Source organism: Anser anser, assembly GCF_964211835.1.
Source record: "Anser anser genome assembly, chromosome: 5".
NCBI lineage: Eukaryota > Metazoa > Chordata > Aves > Anseriformes > Anatidae > Anser > Anser anser.
This window is the reverse complement of record NC_139725.1, coordinates 2,762,789-2,786,563: the sequence shown is the minus strand read 5'-3', so window position 1 is coordinate 2,786,563 and position 23,775 is coordinate 2,762,789. Positions and strand designations below refer to the sequence as shown.

General features: G+C 35.2%; 1 protein-coding gene across 33 annotated transcripts in view; it reads right to left on the bottom strand.

Moving 5' to 3' along the window:
• Positions 1 to 23,775, bottom strand: part of IRAG1 (inositol 1,4,5-triphosphate receptor associated 1) — a 107,798-nt gene that overhangs the window by 26,993 nt on the left and 57,030 nt on the right. For 3 of the 33 annotated variants that reach the window (XM_083839947.1, XM_083839977.1, XM_083839976.1), the window contains 6 exons: positions 14,867 to 14,958; positions 11,012 to 11,065; positions 10,097 to 10,287; positions 4,182 to 4,282; positions 1,644 to 1,714; positions 587 to 760 (listed from right to left, as the gene is read on the bottom strand). In XM_083839947.1, coding sequence (XP_083696073.1) covers positions 587 to 760; positions 1,644 to 1,714; positions 4,182 to 4,282; positions 10,097 to 10,165 — 415 coding nt within the window. In that variant the 5' untranslated portion in view covers positions 10,166 to 10,287; positions 11,012 to 11,065; positions 14,867 to 14,958. Of the gene's footprint in view, positions 1 to 586; positions 761 to 1,643; positions 1,715 to 4,181; positions 4,283 to 10,096; positions 10,288 to 10,999; positions 11,066 to 14,398; positions 14,463 to 14,702; positions 14,838 to 14,866; positions 14,959 to 15,698; positions 16,072 to 17,009; positions 17,084 to 17,830; positions 22,158 to 23,775 lie in introns of those variants that run through there. The other 30 variants (XM_083839958.1, XM_083839949.1, XM_083839979.1 and 27 more) reach the window with 28 other exon arrangements.

Sequence of the window (23,775 nt, the reverse complement as noted above, 5' to 3'; positions counted from 1 at the left end):
TTTCAAAGCTAAATGAAAGTCCTATTTCACAATAAAAATGACAATTTTGTCCTAGCTTTCAAACACTTCCTATGAGGGAAAAATAATTTCAAATGACATTCTAGAACAAAATATTTTATTCTATCATTTTTAAAGGAAGATCTGGTCCAGTTAGCTTAGTTTACAATTATATTTAGAATAAAAGTCTGTGTAATTATGTCTGGGTGGTATGTTTTTCCACAATATTCATATCTAGTCATTAAGGTTTAATTTTATGTACAATAGGATCTCTAGGCAGTAAATCTTGACAAGAAAATTTGTGACTTTTTTAAGATTCCAATTGAAATAGCTCCTGCTTTCCTATTACAGTGTCTGCAGTGTGTCATTCAGACACCTACAAACATTGTCTTCTACTGTTACATTTGAATATAGATTGGTCATTTCTGCTTCATACTGAATTGTGAAGAGAGACAGAGGGATTCTAACCTTCAAATTAACAAAGTGTATGCCTACAGTAGCAATATATGTGTTACAGTAGATATTTATTTATGCCTTTGCAGATCTTTGAAGTACAATGTGAAATCTTATCTTCAGAATCTCCACATACCTGTGGGTGATTCTGGGAGGCTACTTCTTGATTTTCTGCCTCTGCGCATTAGAAACCTCTCGCTCACTTTCTTTGCTTCTTCTAGTAATTCAAGGTTCTTCTTTTTGTCTTCCTCTGATATTCTGACATCTGGCAGCTGATCATTTACCAAATCAATCACGTGACCACTGTTATCTGGGTTGAAAACATCAGAATTACAGCTGTATTTCATGTATCCAGATAGGTTGCTGCATTTCAGAGTAACCAGCACAAAACATCTGTAAGTTGAACTTCGAGCTTACATTAAATAAAATTTCTGACTGTTCATTTTATAATGCTGTTATATTCACAATTTTAGAGCAAGTCATCAAAACCACAGATTACCCACTGAGATTAAGTCAAAGATGCTCATAAACTCACGATCACTATCTAAAAACGTTATCAGTATTCCCTGTGCATGCACTCCCTATGTATGCATTACAGATGTGCATGTACATGAAAGAAAACTTTAGTCAAGACAATCAGACCGTATGTAGGACATCAAGGTGCTTCAGTGAGTCCAGAGAAGGGCAACGAAGCTGGTGAGGGGTCTGGAGAACAAGTCTTACGAGGAGCGGCTGAGGGAGCTGGGATTGTTCAGCCTGGAGAAGAGGAGGCTCAGGCGCGACCTTATCACACTCTTAAGGTACCTTAAAGGAGGCTGTAGCAAGGTGGGGGTTGGTCTATTCTCCCACATGCCTGGTGACCAGATGAGGGGGAACGGGCTAAAGTTGCGCCAGGGGAGGTTTAGGTTGGATATTAAGAAGAACTTCTTTACCGAAAGGGTTGTTAGGCATTGGAATGGGCTGCCCAGGGACGTGGTTGAGTCACCATCCCTGGAGGTCTTTAAGAGACATTTAGATGTAGAGCTTAGTGATATGGTTTAGTGGAGGACTTGTTAGTGTTAGGTCAGAGGTTGGACTAGGTGATCTTGGAGGTCTCTTCCAACCTAGGTGATTCTGTGATTCTATTTACATCTTCATTGCATGTCACATTTTCAGAGAAAACATCCTAGCTTGAATGAATAATCACTTCTTACCAACAGAAGTCAATGAACTTGTTGAATTCCTAGTGGCACGGTTAGAATGTCTTCTATGAGGACTACGAGGTCTAGAGAGAAAAATAAATGAAAAAAATTATGGGAAGATGCCACAAAAAAAAAAAAGGGAAGACTACAGAACAAAGGAATATTACAGAAATTACTTGACATTTACTGATAACCTCAGATACTGTAAACTTTCAATTTCTCAAACTAAAGCAAGTAGTTATTCCTATCATGACATGAAACTCACCTAAATAGGTATGTTACAAAAAGTAATTTTTAGTCTTTGTAAGTTGATAGTGTTTCCTAAACTAAGTTTTATGATTAAGATAATTTCTTAGGCTGCCACACTGACATAGCAGGTAAATATCTTAAACGACATCAGAAAATTAAGTGCTGATCCAGCAGGTAATGCTGCTTTTATAGGGCTGCATTATAATTCTAACTCTTAAACAATCTTGATGTTCAGAGAGGTACATTTGAAGGATACAAGCAAATTATAGTACCGATTTTGATTGATACTTCATGATTATTTTTTCCCATAATTCAAGTCTAATATCAGATCAGTAAATTCAATTTCCAGGTCAAGAACTATGTTTTATCAGAAGATTAAAAATAACCCTAATTCAACTGAAAATTGAAGTTTTCAGCTTCAGACAGGATTGTTATTTCAATTCAGTAACTTGCCTAACCTCAAGGTGCTATTCTTGCCTGGCCTACCTGAATGGCCCCAAACTTCTGCTTCAAAATTACTGTGTTTAGTTGTTATACTTTGTTCTTTCAACTGTTTATCTTAGAAAAAATATCTACTTCAATTTTCAACTGATATTTTATCTCACTAGATCAGGAAAGCAGTCCCATCTCAGTTTCCATGTCCTTTCACTGAAACAGCAAGGAGGACTGAACAGATATAAGACAGGAATGGAAAGAAGAGAGCTGAAAAAGGAACCTAAACTTGTTGCATCTGGTTTTTTTTCAGAGAAAAAAAAAAGTGAGAAGAGAATTTTAAAGATGCTGACTAGTGTTAGAATATGTTCTAATATCTAATAATATTGTCCTGTGTGGAAAACAAAACAAAACAAACCCAAAGTTATCCAGCAACAACAAGCTACCTACAATTTTTGTAAGGCATACCATATGCAATAACAGTAGCTTCACCAGCATCAGCTTAAATTGTTATTAATATCTGCTTTAATTCAATATAAAGATAACATGCACATAACTGGAAGGTATATGCACTCTCAAAGATATATTTAATATACTAGAATAAAAAAGTTAAGAAGTATTTTCAACAGTTGACAAGACTATAAGATGCTAAAAATAGAATTTAAATTAAATACCTGCCAAAATTATTGTTAAAACCTGAAAATTATTTTTATTATCACAAACCTCGTTGGAAATTCTGAACTTACAATTAAGCCTTACAAACTGTCATACATTGCAAGTGCATCTTTTGCCAAAACCACACATTCCGTCATTAAAAACATTGAGTAATTTAAAGATGGTGCAGATTGTTTGTAAGAACAATCAAACAACAGTTTGTTGCTACATTTTCCTTTCAGTAGAGAAAACAATTCTAACAGATTGCAAATATCATTTCTACAACATGTATTTTTCAGCATAACACTATGAATACTGCCAAAAGATGGTCATAGAGCTAGTTCTTTAATTCAGAAAAGAAACAGATGAAAGAGATTTTCTACATAAGATATGCCCAATTGCAAGAGTCAACACTGATGGCTGACCATACCATGAAAAATTTCACTATTTGAAAGAACAGTAAGATTTAAAAAAACAAAACAAAAAAACCCACAAGGATAACTTTCATAACTTTGTATCAGTCTACAAAGCTCTTCTTGCTTCAACAGAAATATTTATATAATTCAAGGCAGCACTACTGGTATTATGTAATTAATAGACCAGAATCAGGGATTTAACTACTAAATTGAAAATTTTCCAATGGGGGGAGGGTGGGGTACTTGCCCACCAGCATGTCAATTGCCTACAGATGGTGTCCAAGTAAACGTTTAAAATTTGGACATCAGACAAGTATTGCACATTGGCTAGTGTGTTCCATGCATAGAACATGAGAAATTTAACTGTCAGTCATCCTTGTAGGGCACACACACCATTCTATGCCTACAGAAGGACCAGATAATTTTTTCCTCACCAGGCCATATTTTATTTGCTAACAGAAAGATGCATTTCAAAAGTTGCAATTGTTAGTCAAAAACGTACAAAATTTAAATTCACATTTTTGTTTAAGTTTCAAATTATGCTATTCTGAAAGATTAGAAAGTTCATGTAAATTTTGAAGGACACCAATTTAGGCTGGCAGGATTAGTGACACATGAAATTCTACTCTTGCAGTATCAATTGTACTCCCATCACCCCACTTACCCGTACCCCAAATTAATCAAAATAGAAATAAAATATAATCTAATTACAAAGACATATCAATAATCTTTTAATATTACACAGATCCTGGAATTACTGTACAATTTATACATAGATTGGTAATGTATTATGTAGTACCTGTTAACCAGATTTTTATCAATTTCTACATCAGGCATAACTGCATTCTCTGGAAGAACAATTGAAGGTGTACTGCATGTTGTTCCTTCAACAGTAGTGTCCTGAATGATTTGAGAGAAATAAAAGTGTAGTTAAACAGAAATTCAAAACACTGAACATTGATGTGAAAAATAAAAACGCATTTGTCAATTTAGCTTAAAGAGAAAATGACTGAACTAAGTGAGAATTAGATTTTATTTGATAAAACATATGTGAATTAGAGGCCTTTAGTTAAACTGCTGAAAAGAAGTGATGGAGACCTGGACTGTTATCTTTACAAAGGTTTAATGCACACAAGCTTAACTTAATAGGCATGCAAATTCTGGGAAAACCTTATAATGGTAGACAAACTGATTTTTTCACACAACAATCCATTCTTCTACTGAATGGGTCTAACACCTAAAGAACTTAAGAGCTGAATGCAAGAGTGAAAAACAGCTTTGTATAACAGGGCTAATTTAGGTACACAAACTTTGAAATACTAGTTGCGTACCATGAAATCCTGAATAAGTATCATATTAAGTTTGCACATGCTATCCAGAAAAAACAAATAAATAAATAAATAAAATTATGTGGTCATCTTGTCAGTTTTCTACTTGTTTTTCCCTTCCATTAATTGGAAAAAATATTTTAAGAATACATAATTGCAATATTTAAATAAAAACAATGCAATTTATTTAAGTGACAAGAGAAACTGGCAACAAATATCAATGTACACTTGTCTTCTTAAAAAATATGATAACTTGCCCTTAGGACTTAACTCCACACTTTCCACCACAATGATGCCAGTGAGCTGAAGAGAAGGAATCTGTTTTCTGTGAGATATCTCAAATGGAGATGTGGAGACGTATCAAGTTGGAATAAAGAACTGTGGATTTCTACCACGATGTACTACACTTAGATTCTTTCACAAACACACAAATCAAATGAAATCAACCTCTGTGTTGTTGAAAGGTTTTCTTGTACGAAACCAATCCTGTTTCTTCAGTTGGTCAAGAAATCAAAAAAGGGATTAATGCAAAATTATTCTGCGGAGGAAGGGTAGGGGGCATAGGCAGGGAGGGAGTGGAGGCACCTTTTAGAAGGTAGCAATTTTTAATTTCAAGTAAAATCCTGTATAGAACATACCATAGCAGTGCAAGTAATTATAGTTGGAATGAAAGCTTCCCCAAAGTGGCAGGGAACTGCCATCAATCAGATTGTAAGATTCAATAATAATAATAATAATAATAATAATTCTAAGTTCTCAAAATGTAACTGGCTTCCTTATTTAGTCATTTGAGTCTAAATTTTTCTTGAAACTACATCCCAAAGCTCCCTAAGATTTTTTTTATTTTATTTTATTTTATTTTATTTTTTTTTACTTTCATTGGCATTGGATTAGATGAAGTTTGTGTCCCTGTCCATGATGTTGGGGGTGGGAGGGTGGGGAACTAGGTTATCTTTAAAGGTTCCTTCCAGACGAAACCATTTTGTGATTCTATGACATTTCTGAATTTGCTAAAAGAACATGTTTACTACCCATAGCGCAATGCCACTTACATTCTGCTGTTATAAACCTGATTTTGCTTTTACTGAAATACATTTACTCTCAATTGTGCTTACTCCTTTTAAGAATGCTTACCTGCTACAGGCTGACACAAATGTAATGAATTCAGAACAAGTTTAGTTACTTTAGTAATATTCATTAAGATTGACTTGATAAGCTAAACTACTACACGATTCGTTCTTTAAATGCATAAATTAGTGTTTTTATAACAGCTTTTTATTGTCTAAGTTTTAGAGCAGAGAAATTTCAATTCTTCAAAATGAAGGCCATCAATTTATAATTTTGTTTCAGTCATCTAATGTCAGGTGAAGAAATTAGTGTAGTCATAATGTTTGTTACAATAAACAAGTGGCCAAGAGTATAAATTGAAGTGAAATTATATGCATACAGAAAAATATTAGTAGTCATGTAGCTGTTGGGTATCAGATACACCTTTCAACATCTTTAAGTGAAACATTTTACTCTCCTTGAATTAATATATTCTGGTTAATTCAAAGAACTCTAGAAGAATTTTGAAAATAGTATAATAATGCAGCATATAGCACAACTTTTCTTCTCAAATGCAAATAAAATAAGTTTTGAATTGGACATCAGATTTAGAGTTCTTGGTTTGGTTGTAAATTCAATCTTATTTATTTTTTAAAACTAAAATAAATAAATAAATACATTCCACACAGCTACATGGCTCTATAGGCATAAGTCTCATATGACTTTTGCGGACAAGTTTACATTTTTGATCATAGGAGAGCAGGAGAGGAAACATGCCAAGAAAATAGGAACATTTAAGTTTATGAAAAATATTCCTGTAACATTGTGAATGTAAAAATGTAAAAGCATCATTTATTATGCGATACAAGCACACAAGTAATATTGTATTATAATAACTTGAAACAATTTTTAGTAGAATTCTTGAATATGCTACTAAGTATCAATGTATTTTGTCTATGACAATTTGTTATTTATTTCGTATTTTGTCAATGACAAATTCAGGTGATTGCCACGCTGAGTACACAAGCACATTGTTTATACTAATCTCATCACTGCCAAAGAGTACAAGTTTTTCATGACATAAGAACATCAGCCTTAAAATCACTCAATTCCATTTTAAGACTCTAAAAACAGGTCATTTTAAAAAAAAAGAAAAAAAATGGAAAAGACCATAGTCAAGGCTAGTTAAGGTCAGGTAGAAAACACTAATCAGTCAGCAACTATAGCAGTTCAACTTTTACATAGATGGAAACTCATAGTTCCTATTGTCCAAATCTTTTTTATATGGACTGTCAATAAGAGCTAGAACATGAAGTTTTTCTCAAGGCCAGGTGAATTCAAAGAAACAAAGAAAAATCATACCCAAAGGAGCATTCAAGACTGATATATGCAGATCTTGGAACAGGAGCTCTAACTGGAAGCTTATATTTTTGTACATCGTACAACTGCACAAGGATGAGACAGAGGTTTTCCATCACCTTCCTATTGCTTGCCCAAAAATGCCCTCTCCATGTTAGCTTCCAGACAAAACTGTTCTTCATCCATCTGCAATAGCTGCCTCACCTCCTAGTACCAGTGACTACTTGCTGTCAGTCTCTGTTCACTTTTTGTCCCAAGCCTTCCTCCCATACAAATGGAGGGTAAAATTGACTCAACCTCTGTGGTTCACATGAGAATCCATTCACACACTCTACAAGGATGATCTTGTGCTATCTAGTCCTGTTGGAGGGGTTTTATGCAGGGCTGGGAAGATAACAAATGCAATTTTGTCCATATTAGAAGATGCTGTAGAAGAGGCTCAAGGATGCTCAGGGTAGATGGGATCTGCAGAGATTCTGGCTGTTAAGCTCTACCAAGCCCTTGCTAAGCATACAGAAAACATGCTTAAAAAGTTTTATAATCCAGCCAAATTTGGATGGATTTGAACAGCAATGGAAAAAATGCATCCCTGCTACAAGGGCTACCATGCCAGAACAGTCAGATGATAAAGCTTTCCTGTATACCACCTGAATTCTTTAAATCATTGAAAAACAAATCCTCTGCCACATGGCCTCATCCTCAGAAAATAACGAAAGGACTTGACTGAATTGCAGAATAAATTTGGTCCAAAACAGATACTCACATGAAAGGCCTCAGACAAATAACATGTCTCAGAGCAGTTTTTTGAGTAAGATGGGGTTTTAAATAACCTTGATTTTATATGTTTAAGTGAAGTGCTGAATTGAGAGCTTTGTAAGGAAGGTAATAAAATTCTGTAGTAACTATATTTAGTTGAAAGAGACAGAAAAAAAGACAAAATGAGCATGGGACATCTTCAGAACAAAACAAGTAACATGCAGTGATTTGATGAAAGTGGAACACACATTTAAACAGGAAGAAGAAAAGAATAAATGCAGACTCTTGACTGATGGAATAATGTGTGTAACAAAAATATTATGAGCTTGAGACATGCTTTTCCTCAGCAGTCAGACTAGACAGAAAAATAGTGGTCAGGATACAACGAGAAGAGAAAGCTGGAAAAAGACAAAACTTCTCACGTGAAAAGAGATAAAGAAGGCATCTCACAACCAATGCTAAAAGTGTAGGACAAACAGTAGGATACTATAAATCTTTTAACCTACTTTTAAGGATCTAATTTTCTTTGCTAAAAGCCTAAAATCAGTTATTCAGGATATCAGCAAAAACATATCAATTTAATGTGAAACAAATCTAATTAAGTTAAAATGTAGAAGTGGCTAAAAATGACACCTAACTATGAGTTTTTTTGATTTATGCTGGGAGAAATTATTTTTTATGGAACACTTTTAAAATGTTCAGTACTTCCAGTATGTTTAACTGGACAGCACACAGAGTTCAACTAAATGCTCTTAATTCAGATGACATTCCAAACAAGGGGTTAAAGTGCTTTGAATTAGGCTAACTGGTCTCACACTGGTGTTAAAGGGAGCTTCATGTTTACTTCCCTCAGCAACCCAGATGTTTAATTGGTCACAATGGTGAACAGAGGCTGCTGTAAGAAAAACTGAAATGGAAAACCAGATATGCTTTCTCAAAATGAATTTCAGAAATACAGCCCTGCTCTTCCACCAAATAAAAAGGTACTCCAAATAGGCAAGAAACTATGCACAATGTAAGGTTTGTTTTCTTTTTTTCAGAAGTGTTCTTTGAATGCACGCTCATTTGTGCATTCAAGGAAAAGGTGGGGAACATCTGCTGAAACAAAATGAGGAAGAGTCATTGATGTCTGCTAGCTTCCCCTTCCCCAGGTGCATTTTATCTAGCAAGTCTTTGGTACTCTCAAATACTCTTCACATGGGAGAGTTAAAAACAAAGCAAAATAAATAAATGAAAACCAAATACACAAACCACCTTCTTGACTTATTAGTTTCTTCTCAGCTAGAAGTCTGATAAACTTGTATCCATCTATGGTGTTTATCTCAAGCCAGGAAACTAACACTCAGCACAATGTGCAATTTGGACAGAATGCATGACATATCAGTGTAGAGTTCACTGCTGACAATATTTTCCAATGATGCTGAAGTAGCGGATGTTTTCGCCTAAAGTGTAGAATACAGTGTCCTCAAATCCAGTAAGTGATACATTTTTAATTGAGGATGTGCCAGATTGTAAATCCTTTCCTCCTTTATAACGGTTTGTATCAAACAGGACGATCTGGGTAACCTGTGACTTGGTAATTCTTTACTTCAGCTAAGCTAACAATTTATTAAAAACAACAACAAAAAACTGTTAGAACGTAAAACTATTTTTTATCAGTGATATACATTATTTAAAAGGCAAAACCATCATCACTTAATGATTTTTTAAATTTATCTGCAAATAAAACATGTTAAAATTTATGTATACAATCAATTGGATTAGCAAAGTGATGAATGTCTCTTGTCTCTCTCACGTGCACTTGGTATAGTTTCAGTATATTTTCAGCTACTACTATGACAAATATAGCACTGAGTACAAACCAAAAATCAGATTTCCTTCTTTCACACACACGCAAATTGGATATCATCTCATACATCTATAAAAGCAACACTAGATGTTTCAAGTTTACTGCGAAGTAGAAATCTAAGTTCTTTTCTCAAAGATTAAGGTTTTCTGGAATAACATCAATTCAATTTCCACTCCTTAATCTATAAAATACTTACAAAATTCTGAGAGAGCAACTGAAAGATCATTCATAGCTTCATCAGTTAATCAAAACCCACCAATATACAGCAAGGCACTAGATGTTATTTTACAAATTCCTAAAGGTATACAAACTAACAGTTTCAGCCTCAGGTTTCCAAAACAAGTATCAGAAACATACATTTGTAAGAGTTCTTACCTTGGCAGGTGAAGAACTGTTGTGTTGTGCCACCTTTGGTTGATCCTTGTCTTCAGGTAGGGTTGGCATGGTGGATGGTGTGAAGTACGTTGAACCACAACGTGGACTAATACAACCACACACTGCTGAGAATGAGACTGTTTCAAGTTAGCCTGAAGGCATAAGCACTGAGAGGCCTTGTGATCCACTGGCTGTGTTAGATGCCAAAAATACAAGTCAAATCCATTTAAAAAAATCTATGCTCTAATACACAGATCACTTTATGATAACAAACAGTATCAAGGTTTAAAAGTAAAAGCATTGTCTTGAGTTTTATTAACTAAAGCTTTCAAGGTCAAGTGTAATTTAGTAAATGCATGCTTATTGCTATTCCTACCCTTCCCCTCCATTTCACAGATCATTAGTATTTTTCTACTGTGACTGTGTTGGCTGTGATTAAACTGCCATCTCTAAAGATCCTCCAAGAAGGACGCAGCATCCTGGATATCTGTAACATGCCTTTTAGTAACCAACAAAGTCCTAGTGCTACAGAGTATGATCTCAGATCTCAAAGAAAGGAAAAGCTCTGGGAGTAAAACTGGCAACCCAGATGGTGGCACTCTTTATTTGAGCATGTGCTGAAGCACTTTAAAGGCCTAGGTTAACTTTTCAAACACTTTAAAAGAGATTCTTGGTGTACATCTACGTAAGCACTGTGCAGTACACTTTTGAAGAAAATACCAGTAATGCCTGAACGGGGAAAAAGAAATCTCTGTCTACTAGCTGAGAAAATTATTGTTGTTAGTATCAACTTTAGCTACTGCCTTCACACGGATATTGTAAGCATTAAAGCATGTAAAATAGTCTGAAGTAGAGAAATCAGAGGTATTAATCCTTTTAGCTGCAGTGCATTACAAGACTTACCCTGACACCTACCGGACAGTTAAGGAACAGTCCTCATAAATAAATCATCCGATTCCTTGGTGGCGCCTACAGGTGAGAAATTAGGCGGTTATCAGAGACAATCGGGTATACAGTAACCAACTGCACTAGTAAACTATATTCCCTTAACAGTTAATTTGCAGCTGTGCATAGAATGGAGCTATACATTGAAACTCTAATGTAGTAACAACTTCAATAGTAAGTCAAGGAGATGAATATACACATCCAGCAGAGGTTCAATGTCTAAAACCTCATCTTCTCCCAAAACTGATGAATTACTAATTTCATTATTACCCTTTTATTCTATTAGAGATTAAGATGGATGGAGCAAAAGAGTGGTGATGGTGAGATGATTTAAAGTTCAAGGCATTTGACAACCTAAAATTAATTTTCTACAGTTTTCCTATCCATTTCAGGGAAGGGCAGGGAAAATTATTAAAGAACTTATTGTTTTATTTTAAAATTAAATTAAAATTAAGAAAATAAGATTGTCAAAATACTATATATTTATACACACATATAAACACACACACACAGTGCATATATATATTTATTTTAAATCAACAGAAGAAAGTCACAGGAAATACCGAAGCAGCCTCAGTAGTGACAGTTCCTCACCTCAGCTTTCACAGAACTTGTAAAACCTACATAATGTGTGAAAACCTTAGACTAAGGAAGTAGGTAAGACCTATGCATTTACTAGATTTATTTCACATTCTATTGGAAATTTCATTTTCTCTTTTGCTAGAAGAATCAGATACAAGTCCACTTCATCTGAAATGCCATGTAGAACTAATACACTGAAAAAGCATCTATACATGAGCATTACTGTGAGTATTACTGTGCTTTTGAAAAAAATACCATTATTCCATTGAAGTCCTTTGGTAAAGACTGTGGAAAAGATGCAACACAAATTATGTCATTATGAAGACCAATATAGAGATGACTATTTTCTTTTTTTTCCCCCCCACTGTCTCCAAACAGTATATTTACTTCCTGGAGCAGGATATGCTAATCACTGTAAGAGCAAGTTTCAAGCTTTTGTAGAACCTGTTACAGGTTAATTTTTAGTTCTACTGCAATAAGTGAAAGCTCAGTTTGTATCACAATTTTACCCACCTCTAACTCCAAATAAAAGGAAACAAATAGAAGTTTTCCATGAACAAAAATATATTTTTCCTTAATAAACATGTTAAAATCATCTTTAAAGTCCCTAATATCACAGAAAACAGACATTTAAGAGGACATTTTAATAAACCCACAGAGATCAAGCAGATAGAAGTTGTGTTAAACCTCTACTTCAGCAGTTAAGTATTTTTGTACCAAACAATAGTCACCAACTGCTAAAAACACACAAGGATCAGACAGAGGCATGGAAATGAAAAAATGACATGGACTTGCTCTTCATCTTCATCTCTGTAACAATATGCTGGCATCCTAACCATTTTTTGTATTTGCAAGAACTCATTCTAACAAAAAAAAAAAAAGAAAAAAGATTAATTTGGCTATTTATCCAAGCTCCGTTAGCATTGGCATTATAAATTTATAATGGTTCTGATAGGCTCAATTCAACAGAATGCTAGGCCTGAATAATCAGGAATGTTTTAAGCCATGGCCAAAAGTGTATTTCCAGAGTCCTGTGCAGAGCTGTATAAGTTTACACATCAAACTGATTTTTTGTCTTAGATGAGTTCCTAGTATGCTTCAACAAAAATAGAAGTAACGCAAGTCATACTGATACAAGAAAGAGCTATTAAGCACATTAAGTTTCAGTTCATTTTTCAGATTTAAAAAGCAAAGAAAATTTTAAAAGATAAAGAAGTCAACAGGCTTATCTAAAAATAGAAAGGGAAAAATCTCAAGCTGTGTTATTTTAGAGATGCAGCATAGAAAGTACAGCCAAGTGAGAATGGAGGGTAGAAAGATGAATTCACACCACATTAACAACCCCCAGATTTGGAGTCAGCTGAGTTCAGCCACTGTCTGACACAATTAGAACCTTACTCAGACTTCCTTAAAAAGCTATCTTAAAGAGAGGAAAAAGTTCCAAGTCTTTGTGGGGCTGATAAGTGGGAATATTTGTTCTTCTGACCTTTTTTTTCTCTAATACCTCTCCAGAAAACTCTAGTTCTGAGAACTGTAAAAACAAAAAGCTTGCATATGTTTATTCATATTCTGAAATTTCTTCAAACAAACAGAGAATCTGCACACCTTGATGGCACTGCTACAGTCTGCTTGGGTGTGGAAATAAGGGCTACTACTTTTGCTATTTCAACAAAATATGTAAACATATAGTTTAATTCATAGACTATGTCAATCAGAATTTCTGAATGATGATTTTTAAGCTGTGCAGTGTTCTTAAAACCAGTAGGCCAAATCCTTTAAAGACTTTGTGCTTGTTAACCAGAAAACATCACATCTTATAAATGCAAATGCATATAACCAGGAGCAAACTTCTTGCTTCACGCTGTGCAAGGAGTTCTGCCTTCTTATGTCTTAACTACTGATTTCTCATACTAGTAGAAAATGGGATGGTTTAGATATGATGGAACCATAAGATACTAGTGAAGCAATGTTCTTCTTCCATCTTTTTGTTGAAGTGACCTTATGCCTATTTGATCAGGTAATGAAAATCAGCCCCAGTACGTGTCAGTGAGAAACAAAACATATAGAAAAAGAGGGCTTAATCAGAACACTGCCAAGAACTAGAGGAGCTTATCTGCATCTCACAGATGTAGAAAAAAAAAGAAAAACGTCCTCGAAGAATTTATTAGAGATACATTTTTTCCTTTTTCATTAGAGCATTAGAAAGGAGTACAGCCTTGGAACCTGTAGAAATTCAGTATCTCTACCTACAAAAACATCTTAACAGCTTATTGAAGCCTAACCCTAAGTGCAGCGAGCATAACTATCCTGGTACTAAGCCTGGTTCATCTGCCAGCTGAACAGCTTTTGGAGTCTGGAGTCATGCTGCCATTAACTTCACCAGCTTTATCTCCTACAAGAATAAATATATTTCAGCCAAAAAAGAAAGTGATCCGTTAACAATACATGCAAGACAGTGAAATGCTAAGTAAAACACACAGAATAATTATTCCTTATGATATTGAAAGGATAGATACCAAAATACAACTGCACCTTAAAAATGGTCAAGGTGCACAAGAACGTGTTAGTATCCTAGTCACTAACACTACTGCAAGATTCATCTTTTGCTAGGCATTGAACAAGCTCTGTCTGGACTAGCTCTGTCCTATCCAAGTCTGTCATGAGATTATTGCAGTATTTTTATCAGAGTAAATGATTCCAAGAACAACTCCTGAAATTGCAAGACCCTCAAAATTGCCTTTTAAAATTGAATACTTGTAGAGATTATTAACTCACATGTCACAAGAAGAAGAGACATGGGTGAAGTTCTAGAACATTAGTCTGCACAAGCCTTCTGCACCTACAAAATGAGTTAAAAAAGAACAAAATACCTATGCTGTTCACCAGATTCTACTTATTCCCACATTGAGACAACGTAAAGAAAGAAAGGGGAAAAAAAAAAAGAGAGAAGATGAGAGGATGGAGTGCTTCTTAACATTTGTCTGTTATTGTAAACTTACTGCTTAAAATAGTTAGGAAAAAAATGATCCCGAGCTCAAATTTGTAGTCAGATACAGATCAGTGAATGCAGAGAACTTACTTTTACCACCGTGTAGGCTTAGAGTACAATCTCCAGGAAATGGTGATCTGGGAGCTCCACTCCATAAAAGGGAAAAGTATTTCGAGGCCCTTGGCTTTCACTGTGTTCTCTCTGCAACTCATTTTACCACAGCAGAGAAAGCTAAGTATGATCAGCTAACTTACCCTCTGAGTCACAGCTGAGCACCGCGTTAGCAAAGGCTTAAAGGTGCTTTACTCCATCTCCACTGATAGCTTGGCAGATGACTTCAAATGCTCTGTCACACCACAAGGATATAGGGGAAAAAAAAAAAAAAAAGAGCAGAAATGAACAGTTAAGAAAGCACTCTTAATAATATTTATTGAGCTTTTGCTGCCTCCGGTCAAGTGAAGCAACTGTCATTTGTCAACAATGGGAGTTATGTACTCATGAACACAGATGAACCGGACAGCTGTGAGCTGCTTTTTGTAACTTTCCTCTTTGTTGTATTGCAAAGTGGTTGTAAAAAGTTACCATATTAGAAAGGTATATTTTTGTGTTCCTTTTATACAGCTGTAAAACATACAGAATTAATAGAGCATTTTGAATCATGTTTTGCACCTATATTCAAACCAAGTGTGAGGAAACCAGAGTATTTTTCTTATGTTTGTATCACAGGGGAACCTTCTAAAGCACAAAGCATTGTTACAGCTTTTAAGATACACAGTTTGTTGGCATACATAAGCAGTTTCAGTATTTGAAAACCAAGAAACAATAATATAACAACAGATTCAGAATGTCTTAAGAGAAAACCTTTAAGATTTTGCACTGGCACTTCAAAATTTTTGTATAATATGAACATCCACTAGAAAAGAAAAAAAAAAACAGCTAAAGTTCACTCGTTTACATTTTTATGTGACAAGACATACTACATGGAAATTAGAAGATACTTTCCTTATTATCCACAACATATAAAAAATGGCTTTCTACTGCATCTATTTGTTATGTTAAGAAGTTGGTATCTCATAAATTTAATACCTAGTTTGCAATATGTTAAGATGGCATTTTAGTCATCATTCACTAAAACACATGGTCATAGCCCCAGGACTAATATAAGGTATCTCTGTAATGATGGTGGTGATTTGAGTTCTTCCTACAATAATATCCATACAGTTATACAAGGTGCAACCTGGAAGATAAATAAAATAGGGTTTCTGTTTACAGCCATACAGAATGACACTTTTGCAAGCAAAGTGTATGCAACTACTACATGAATTCAAGACGTCTGCTCTCATTTTGAGAAGTACCAAGAAGAATCCTCCAACAACTTAATACAACTTAATTATTCTAGACAATTATAACGATTCCAGATTGCAACCTAAGAGCAAGGGGATAAACATGAATAATTTCGTCACAACAATAAACCTTACAAAATTCAAAAAGGCCGAGTGCAAGGTCCTGCACTTGGGTCAGGGCAATCCGAAGCACACATACAGGCTGGGCGGAGAATGTATTGAGAGTGGCCCTGAGGAGAAGGACTTAAGGGTGTTGGTTGATGACAATCTCAAGATGAACCAGCAATGTGAACTTGCAGCCCAGAAAGCCATCCATTCCCTAGCATGCATAAAAAGAAGAATTATCTGCAGGTCAAGGGAGGTGATTCTCCCCTTCTACTCTGCTCTGCTCTTGTGAGACCCCACCTGGAGTGCTGCATTCAGCTCTGGGGCCCCCAGCTTAAGAAGAACACGGAGCTATTATAGCAGGTCCAGAGGAAGGCTACAAAAACAAAGAGAGAGCTGGAGCACCTCTCTTATAAAGACAGGCTAAGACCTAGAGTTGTTCACCCTAGAGAAGAGAAGGCTCCAGGGAGACCTTACAGAAGTCTTCCAGTACCTAATGGGGACCTGCAAGAAAGCTGGAGAGGGACTCTTCATCAGGTAGTGTACTGAGAAGACAAGGGGTAATGGCTTTAAACTAAAAGATGATAGATTTAGATCAGATATAAGGAAGAAATTCTTCACTCAGAGGGTGGTGAAGCAGTGGAACAGGTTGCCCAGAGAGAAGCTGTGGATGCCCCATCCATGGAAGTGTTCAAGGCCAGGTTGAATGGGGCCCTGGGGAACCTGGTCTGGTGGGAGTTCCAACCTGCCCATGGCATATGGTTGGAACTAGGTGATCTTCTAGGTCCCTTCCAACCCAAGCCATTCTATGATTCTATGATAATATAACCAAGAAAGAAACTAATAGAAGTGTAAGAAAAATACAGCAAGCATCTATTTGGTTGTGCATGCAAAATTTTACATCAGCATAACAAGAAACTCAGTAACTAAGCCAACAGAATAAACATACTATGTTTTCTGGGATTTATGTACTTAACTCCAGTAGGATCCATTTTGGTCTCAGTTTTAGGCTTTTCCCTGATACTTTAAAAGAAAAAAACAATTAGACATTAGGATTTCACACAGAGATAATTATTTTTTAACATAATTAAACACAAAGTTAAGACTTATTAAAAGATTGCACTGTATCTGAAAACTGCATTTTTTTGGCTGTGAAATAGTATGTCAGCTTTGTTTTAGCAACAGTTACATTATTGTTCTTTTGTTAGCAGTCAATGCTTAGGTTTATTTCTCTTACAAGTACTTTTCTTCAGAAAGTGGAAGATATGAAAATGAATATCAAGGCACATGGTTCAGTCTTTCAAACACCAGTGAAAACTACCATTATTTCAATGACCTTACTAAAGGTTTACACTCAAATCCTTATTTAGGAAAAAGATGTCCAACAATGAACCAGGTAGAGATTTATGATTTTCATCATGGTAGATCATTTACGTCACAGAAATCTGTCTTTCAAAATCATTTAACAGACCTTTGCTACACATGAATAACACAGTGCATATGTATGTCCAGTGCCAGCTTAGGTCTTGAAATTGTCAGAACTGCCTAACAGATGATATCATCCTGAAAATTTTAGATAGGCCTCCTGCATTTTAAATTTCAACTAATCACTCTCATCACTATTTGCTTTTTATCATTTCAACAATTCTTTCACTTGTTTTATGAAAATGGAAAAATAAATAAATAAATAAAAGCAACCCCCCCCACACTCTGTAATTTAGAGATACATGTTTCCACGCATTCTGTTAACTTACAAACATAAATTTTTACCTCATCCTACTTCTTTGTGACCTCTTTTCTTCTCTTCAATCATCAGTGGGCTTTCAGCTAGACTGACAGGAACAAGACAACAAACAACAGAGCCCAGGCAGATGGCTTCTAAGAAACCAGCTGGGCTGAATGTTGGGGTACTTTAATATATACATTTGATGAATACGATAGCACACGTGGATACTAGGGAAAAAATTAGGCCCTGATTTATTCACAGTTAAAGAATTCAGCCTGCAGTAGCAAATCTGGTGATCAGAAGTCTGTCAGATTACAAGGCAGAGTTGATATGTTTCTTAACTGCAGATTTTTTTGATAGCCTTGAAGGAAATGCAGTTTACAGGAACATTGTGAATATGGAGTGGGTGGATATTTGGCATGGAGAATAAGGATTTCTAAGCATAACAAACAGCATATAAGAAAGTGTGAAGAAGAGTGGGAGAATAGTACATTAAGTGTCATTCAGGAGGGTTTAAAAGGAATCCAGAGCTAAGTTTTTCCTCCAGATACTTCCTATCATGTTACAACATAGAAGGTAGTGAGCTTAAAATAAGAGAAAATACAGAAGAACTAAAAATGACATGTGACAAAAGATTTTGGTCTCTTCCTCCTCCTAAATAACCTACTATTTGTAAGAAACATGCTAGTTCGTTTAGGAGGTAGCATCAATCTTGGTCTTGTGGTCCTGAAAGAATTATCTGATGCAGGAACTGTACATTGATAAAGAGCCCAACGGAAATTGCTAATGACAGTATTTAAATAACACCAGCAGATAATATTACAGACAAACATAGTTTTGCATAAATAAGCATCATGAAGTCAGTAACAGTCATTTGGATTTCTTTTTCTTCTATTGCCTCTCAAAGATGTGGAGAAACCTAGATACATTGCTACTGTTTAGACTGCATGTATTATACATCACATTCTAGTTACACATTTATTTTTGTCTGTGATGTAGGCTGAGTTGGGAACCTGAGCTGAAATTCTCTCTAATTGGCATCTGACTATATTCTTAGTTAATGTAAAAAGAAAACAAAGTTGCTGGTGTGTGTGTGTGTGTGTGTGTGTTTGTTTTCTTCTTCTTCTAAATCTAAAGGTTGTTACATCAAGTAATATGTAAAAATTGTATTTGAAAATACAAGCATTCTGCAAAATATTCTGTTTTCCAGCATAGCTGGATATCTACTTCTTATAATTTGAAGAAAGTTACTATCAAAGACCTAACTCAGATACATAAGTAAGTTAATTAGGGCAGAACAGCATTACTTAGTGACCCATGAGTCTTGTTGCTAGTCAAAAAAAGCATTTTCCAAATGAAGAAATTTAACAAAATTCTTTCTTTCCCAATTAGAAATGGCAATCCCAGGGGACATACTTTGTTGAACAAACTAACAATAAATAGGGCTCTTAAAAGGCAATTGCAGTCTTTCAAGCAAGGAGGTTATACTAAAGTTCTCCATCTTGCATAGATAAGTGGCAAAGCAGCAAAAAAAAAGTATTTTATTTTAAGCATATTATTTATGCCTCCTGCACAAAATCAGATTCCCAGTTGCTTACTGTAGCGATACACAAATCCTATTGTTTGCAATTGCAAAAAATCAACATATCCAAAAGAGCATGGATATGTTTCTTTCTTGCTTATGAGAAAAAAAATAATGAAACCAATTTCAGAGAGTTTTTAAAACATTGCTTTACACCAGGAAAGAAGTAACTATAGTATCATCTTATTCAAATAAGCTGTCATTTTGCAGATTAAGTGCTGTTTACTTGACCACGCTTATACATTACTGCGGTCAGACTGGAGGATCAATTTCCAGAATCAAAGAATTCTCCTTGTGGCAGGCTTGACACTGAGCAACTAGACTAAGTTGCTTTGGACTTTGTCCAATGGGAAGTTGAAAACTTCCAAAGGCAAGCTGCAGAATTTCTGAGACCTGTTCCAGTGTTTAATTATCTCCCCAGTGACTCCTCCCTCTCTCCTTATGTACAATTGGAACTTCCCTTGTCATACTTGATTACCATTGCTTCTTATTCTCCTGCCATGCACCTCGGTAAAGTTTGTGAGTCCATGTTTTCATTAACATCTTACATACTGCAAGACTGCTGTTAGACCCTGTTTAAGTAGTTTCTTTTTTCAGGCGAAGCAATATCAGTTTGTTCCCTAAGACTCCCCTCACAGGATGTGTACCTACTGACTATTTTAGTGGCTCTCCCTAATTAAGCTCAAGTTTAACAACATCCTCGGGGGTCAAAATAAGTTGTGGTAAAATAAATCTGTTGGGAGTGTGTTTCTGTTTGATGTCCACGTCTAACAAAAAGGACAGACCCTCAAGCACCTTCACTTGTAGTGCCAGGCAGAGTATGAACTATATTATTTGAACCCAATGATCCAGTCACTTTTTCCAGTCATTCAACAGCACAGTCATCTATACTGTAACATCTCAAACTGGATACAGGGATGATGTATCCATGATGTATTAGGTCAGAAAAACAAAACAAAAACCCCATCCCTTCACTCCTGCTAACATAAGATCTAGAAGGCTGAATAAGCAATAACATGCCAGTTTTGTAATGCAGACCGTCAGTTGTTCTTGCTGGGAATATGAACAGTTTGAAAGCTAACAGCTATGCTAATTTCTTATATAAATATCAAGCTTCAGAAACAGGACGTAGTAAAAAAAAAAAATTAGTTGGACAAAGCATGATAATTCATTTCAGGATTATCCAAAGAGGGAAAAAAATCAATGCAAAACCCATGCCAAAAGTCCTATTCTTGCTCAAAGGACCTATTGAAGCAATACAAGGTTTTGCAAGCATATTTTGCAGAAGACGTTTTGCTTATAGTGCTGAACCATCCACTGTTTTCTGTGGGTTGTGTTATCGTTACTGAAAATACTATTCTGGGACCATAATAAAAATATGCTGAAAAGTACCTTTCAGATGTATTCATACAGCATCGTTTTCACACTACAAAGTTCTTACAAATCTTTTTCTTTATTTAACTTTATTTTTTAAAAGGTGTGCTGTGAAGAGGACCGTTCAACTTATGTACCACATGAAGTCAGACTTTCAGTAGTTTAGACAAAGTTTTTTTTTTAAAAAAACTACACTGAGATTTAAAAACAAAGACTCACCATATCTAAAGTGAGAAAGGCCACCCTGATACTGCTAAATTTAGCAAAGAAATTCAGTGTGCATTTTACTGACTAAATTAGCTGTGGACTGAATGAATCTCAGATGAGGAACTTATTCACAGCTGTTCCATCGAGTATTCCTTCTTTAGCTAATTATGCTAAATTGTCATTTATGAACTTATGGGTGAAACCAATGAAGAGTATTTGATTTAATAATTTAAAAGGCTGTACAGGTATTCCATCAGACCGGATGATGTGGTAATTGAGACTGAGGTAAAATACATTATCGAAACTCCACACATCATGCAGAAGTACTGTTAGCATAGAAACTGTTCCATTAGGGATGCTCATGACACAGTTGTTCTTATGTCTTATAAAATAAGATATTCCTTTGCATTCTACAGGAGGATATTTCATAATACAGCCACAGCAGTGATGTAAACCTCAATCGTAAATAAAATTTGGTGAACTTTTAGAGATGATCTCTCCTGCAAGCAACCTACATTATGACTTTCTGTACTTTGGAGCATGTTCTGATTCCGATCAGAAATCTGAACAAACTCCCAATGCAAACGTGTCCTTGAAATAAGGATTCAACTGCCCTGCATCTTTTAATTTGAGCTTTTGATAGAGAGATGCATCATACCGGCATTACAACTAACTACAAAGGTACTAATAACTTGAAAGAAGTAGAAGTAGAAGAAGTAGAAGTAGTAGCAGCTCATATTTCCTATGTTTTCAAAGCTCTGCTCTTAGGCTTTATCAGAATCCAAAACAAGGGAAGACAGATTGTTACTAATACAAAACTAAGAGATTCTTGACTTGCCTTTCCCCTATATTGATCATATAAAGTCCTTGTCTACAGAATTCCAGGATCAGGAAAACACTGTAATGCAAAAAAAGCCATGACAATCAAGGCTTTATTTTGCGGGTGTCCTCAAAAATAGAGAACTCCTGTCGACTATCCACTCCAATAGCAACTCAATCTTCCTATATTGCTTTTCTCTCAAGATACTAACTGTCAGGACTCTAAGAATTTAACCACCTACTGCTGCTTTCCTCACTTTGAGGAAACACAGAAGTACACCAAACACGGACTATGTTGAAATCAGCATTTTCAGATGTGCAACCTCAAAGCTAAGCTCCTAAAACAAGATTTAAACGAAGTATGTAATTCCTCCTACTTTTAAATCCATCTCAGCAGGATTTACAGGTACTCACATGGAAGAAAGTGAGGCCCATTTTGGTTATTGGCTGAAGTTTCATATTCAGGAGCATTATAATTTGCAGTAATTTGGAAAAAATCTTGATTGGGTTGTATATGCTGGAAAGCCTGGTAGGAAAAACACAACTTTTTCTTGTCCTTAGAAAGCTACCAAATACAAAACTCTAAGGCTGTAAGAACAGATTGTTTGCTAACCTTATTCTTGCAGTTTTCAAAGATTATTCTCCAAAAAACAGAACTAGGAAAGCTAGAAAAGATCAAAGCTATCAGAACAAGAAAGGAATTTTTATGGATTGACTGGCATGCAGTGTAACAAAAAGCCACATTTTTATGGGTAATTATACAGTTCAGAGCAAAGCTTTGAGCCAAACAATAGCTCTGCTCTTCTGAAACAGCATAAACTGAATGCAGCTAAATGTTCATTTCCAATTTGTCAAAATCTTTCCCTGATAAAATTATTCAGCCAACAGCATTCCTTTACTGATAACATCCAGGAGTAGATCCAAAAACAATGTACTAGCTTTATGCATAATCTCATCTCATCAACATCTAAAAAAAGCACACATTTATTATTTAAAAATAATAATAATAATAATAAGTGTTGGGCACAGGAAGCCCCTAGTGAAGAGGTGAGCTTAAACCAGAGAATTACTTCTGCAGGGAGAGTGACAGACTTCTGGGCTTATATATATATATAATATATACATATTAAATTTTGGCCTCAAAGCCTAAAATGAAAAATGGGGGAAGCGAGGAGGGGATAAAGGGAGCAGAGTTACTTATGGAAGAGACTTGAAAAGGAAAGCAGAACATATCTTGTGTCAAGATTTGCCATTGAAATATAAGATTCCACTCTAGTTGTCCTCTGTGTCTCTTCCAAAGTGTACTACCTCTACAGTAAGAATAAGTAGACAAGGCATGTATTTGCCTCTCAGTCTTCTCAGTTCACAACCTGCAGTTTAGCTCAAACTGGGGTTGCATGACATTTCCTGATCCATTGTATCTGTTAGAAGTTTGATAACTTCTGGTAGAGGCTCAGAGTGGCAATATGGGGGAAAAGCAATAACCACATCTTGATATTGATCTAAACTTAACAGAACCAGTCACTCTCAGTGCTTTATCAGCTGTGCTCAAATTTAGTATTTCTATTGTCACTACCGTCTTAACAAACTGTGATAGATATCCAATTTTAATTTTATATATAATCAGAATAAACTAAATATATTATTTACCTGCTTATAGATAACTCATAAGTCTATAGTCTGTATACATTAACATTTACTGTCTTCCTTTTTTTTTTTTTTAACTCTTGTCTTATTAAATAAGCTAAACATTGAAAGTTATGCTGAGGTAATGGAATTAGGGCTACTTTATATCTTAACCTTATAACAGTTGTAGAATGTTACAGAAAGATTCAATCATCTAATATATTATGAAACAAAAAATATAGAACAAGGGAAAAATGGTTATTTAGAAAATGTGCTTTAAAAGGATATAGCAAGTCACTGCAGTTTAACAGTACCATAGAACTATATCGCTAAGAAATTTAAAACAGAAGAAATGCTGAAATAGCATTGCTTCAGAAGTTA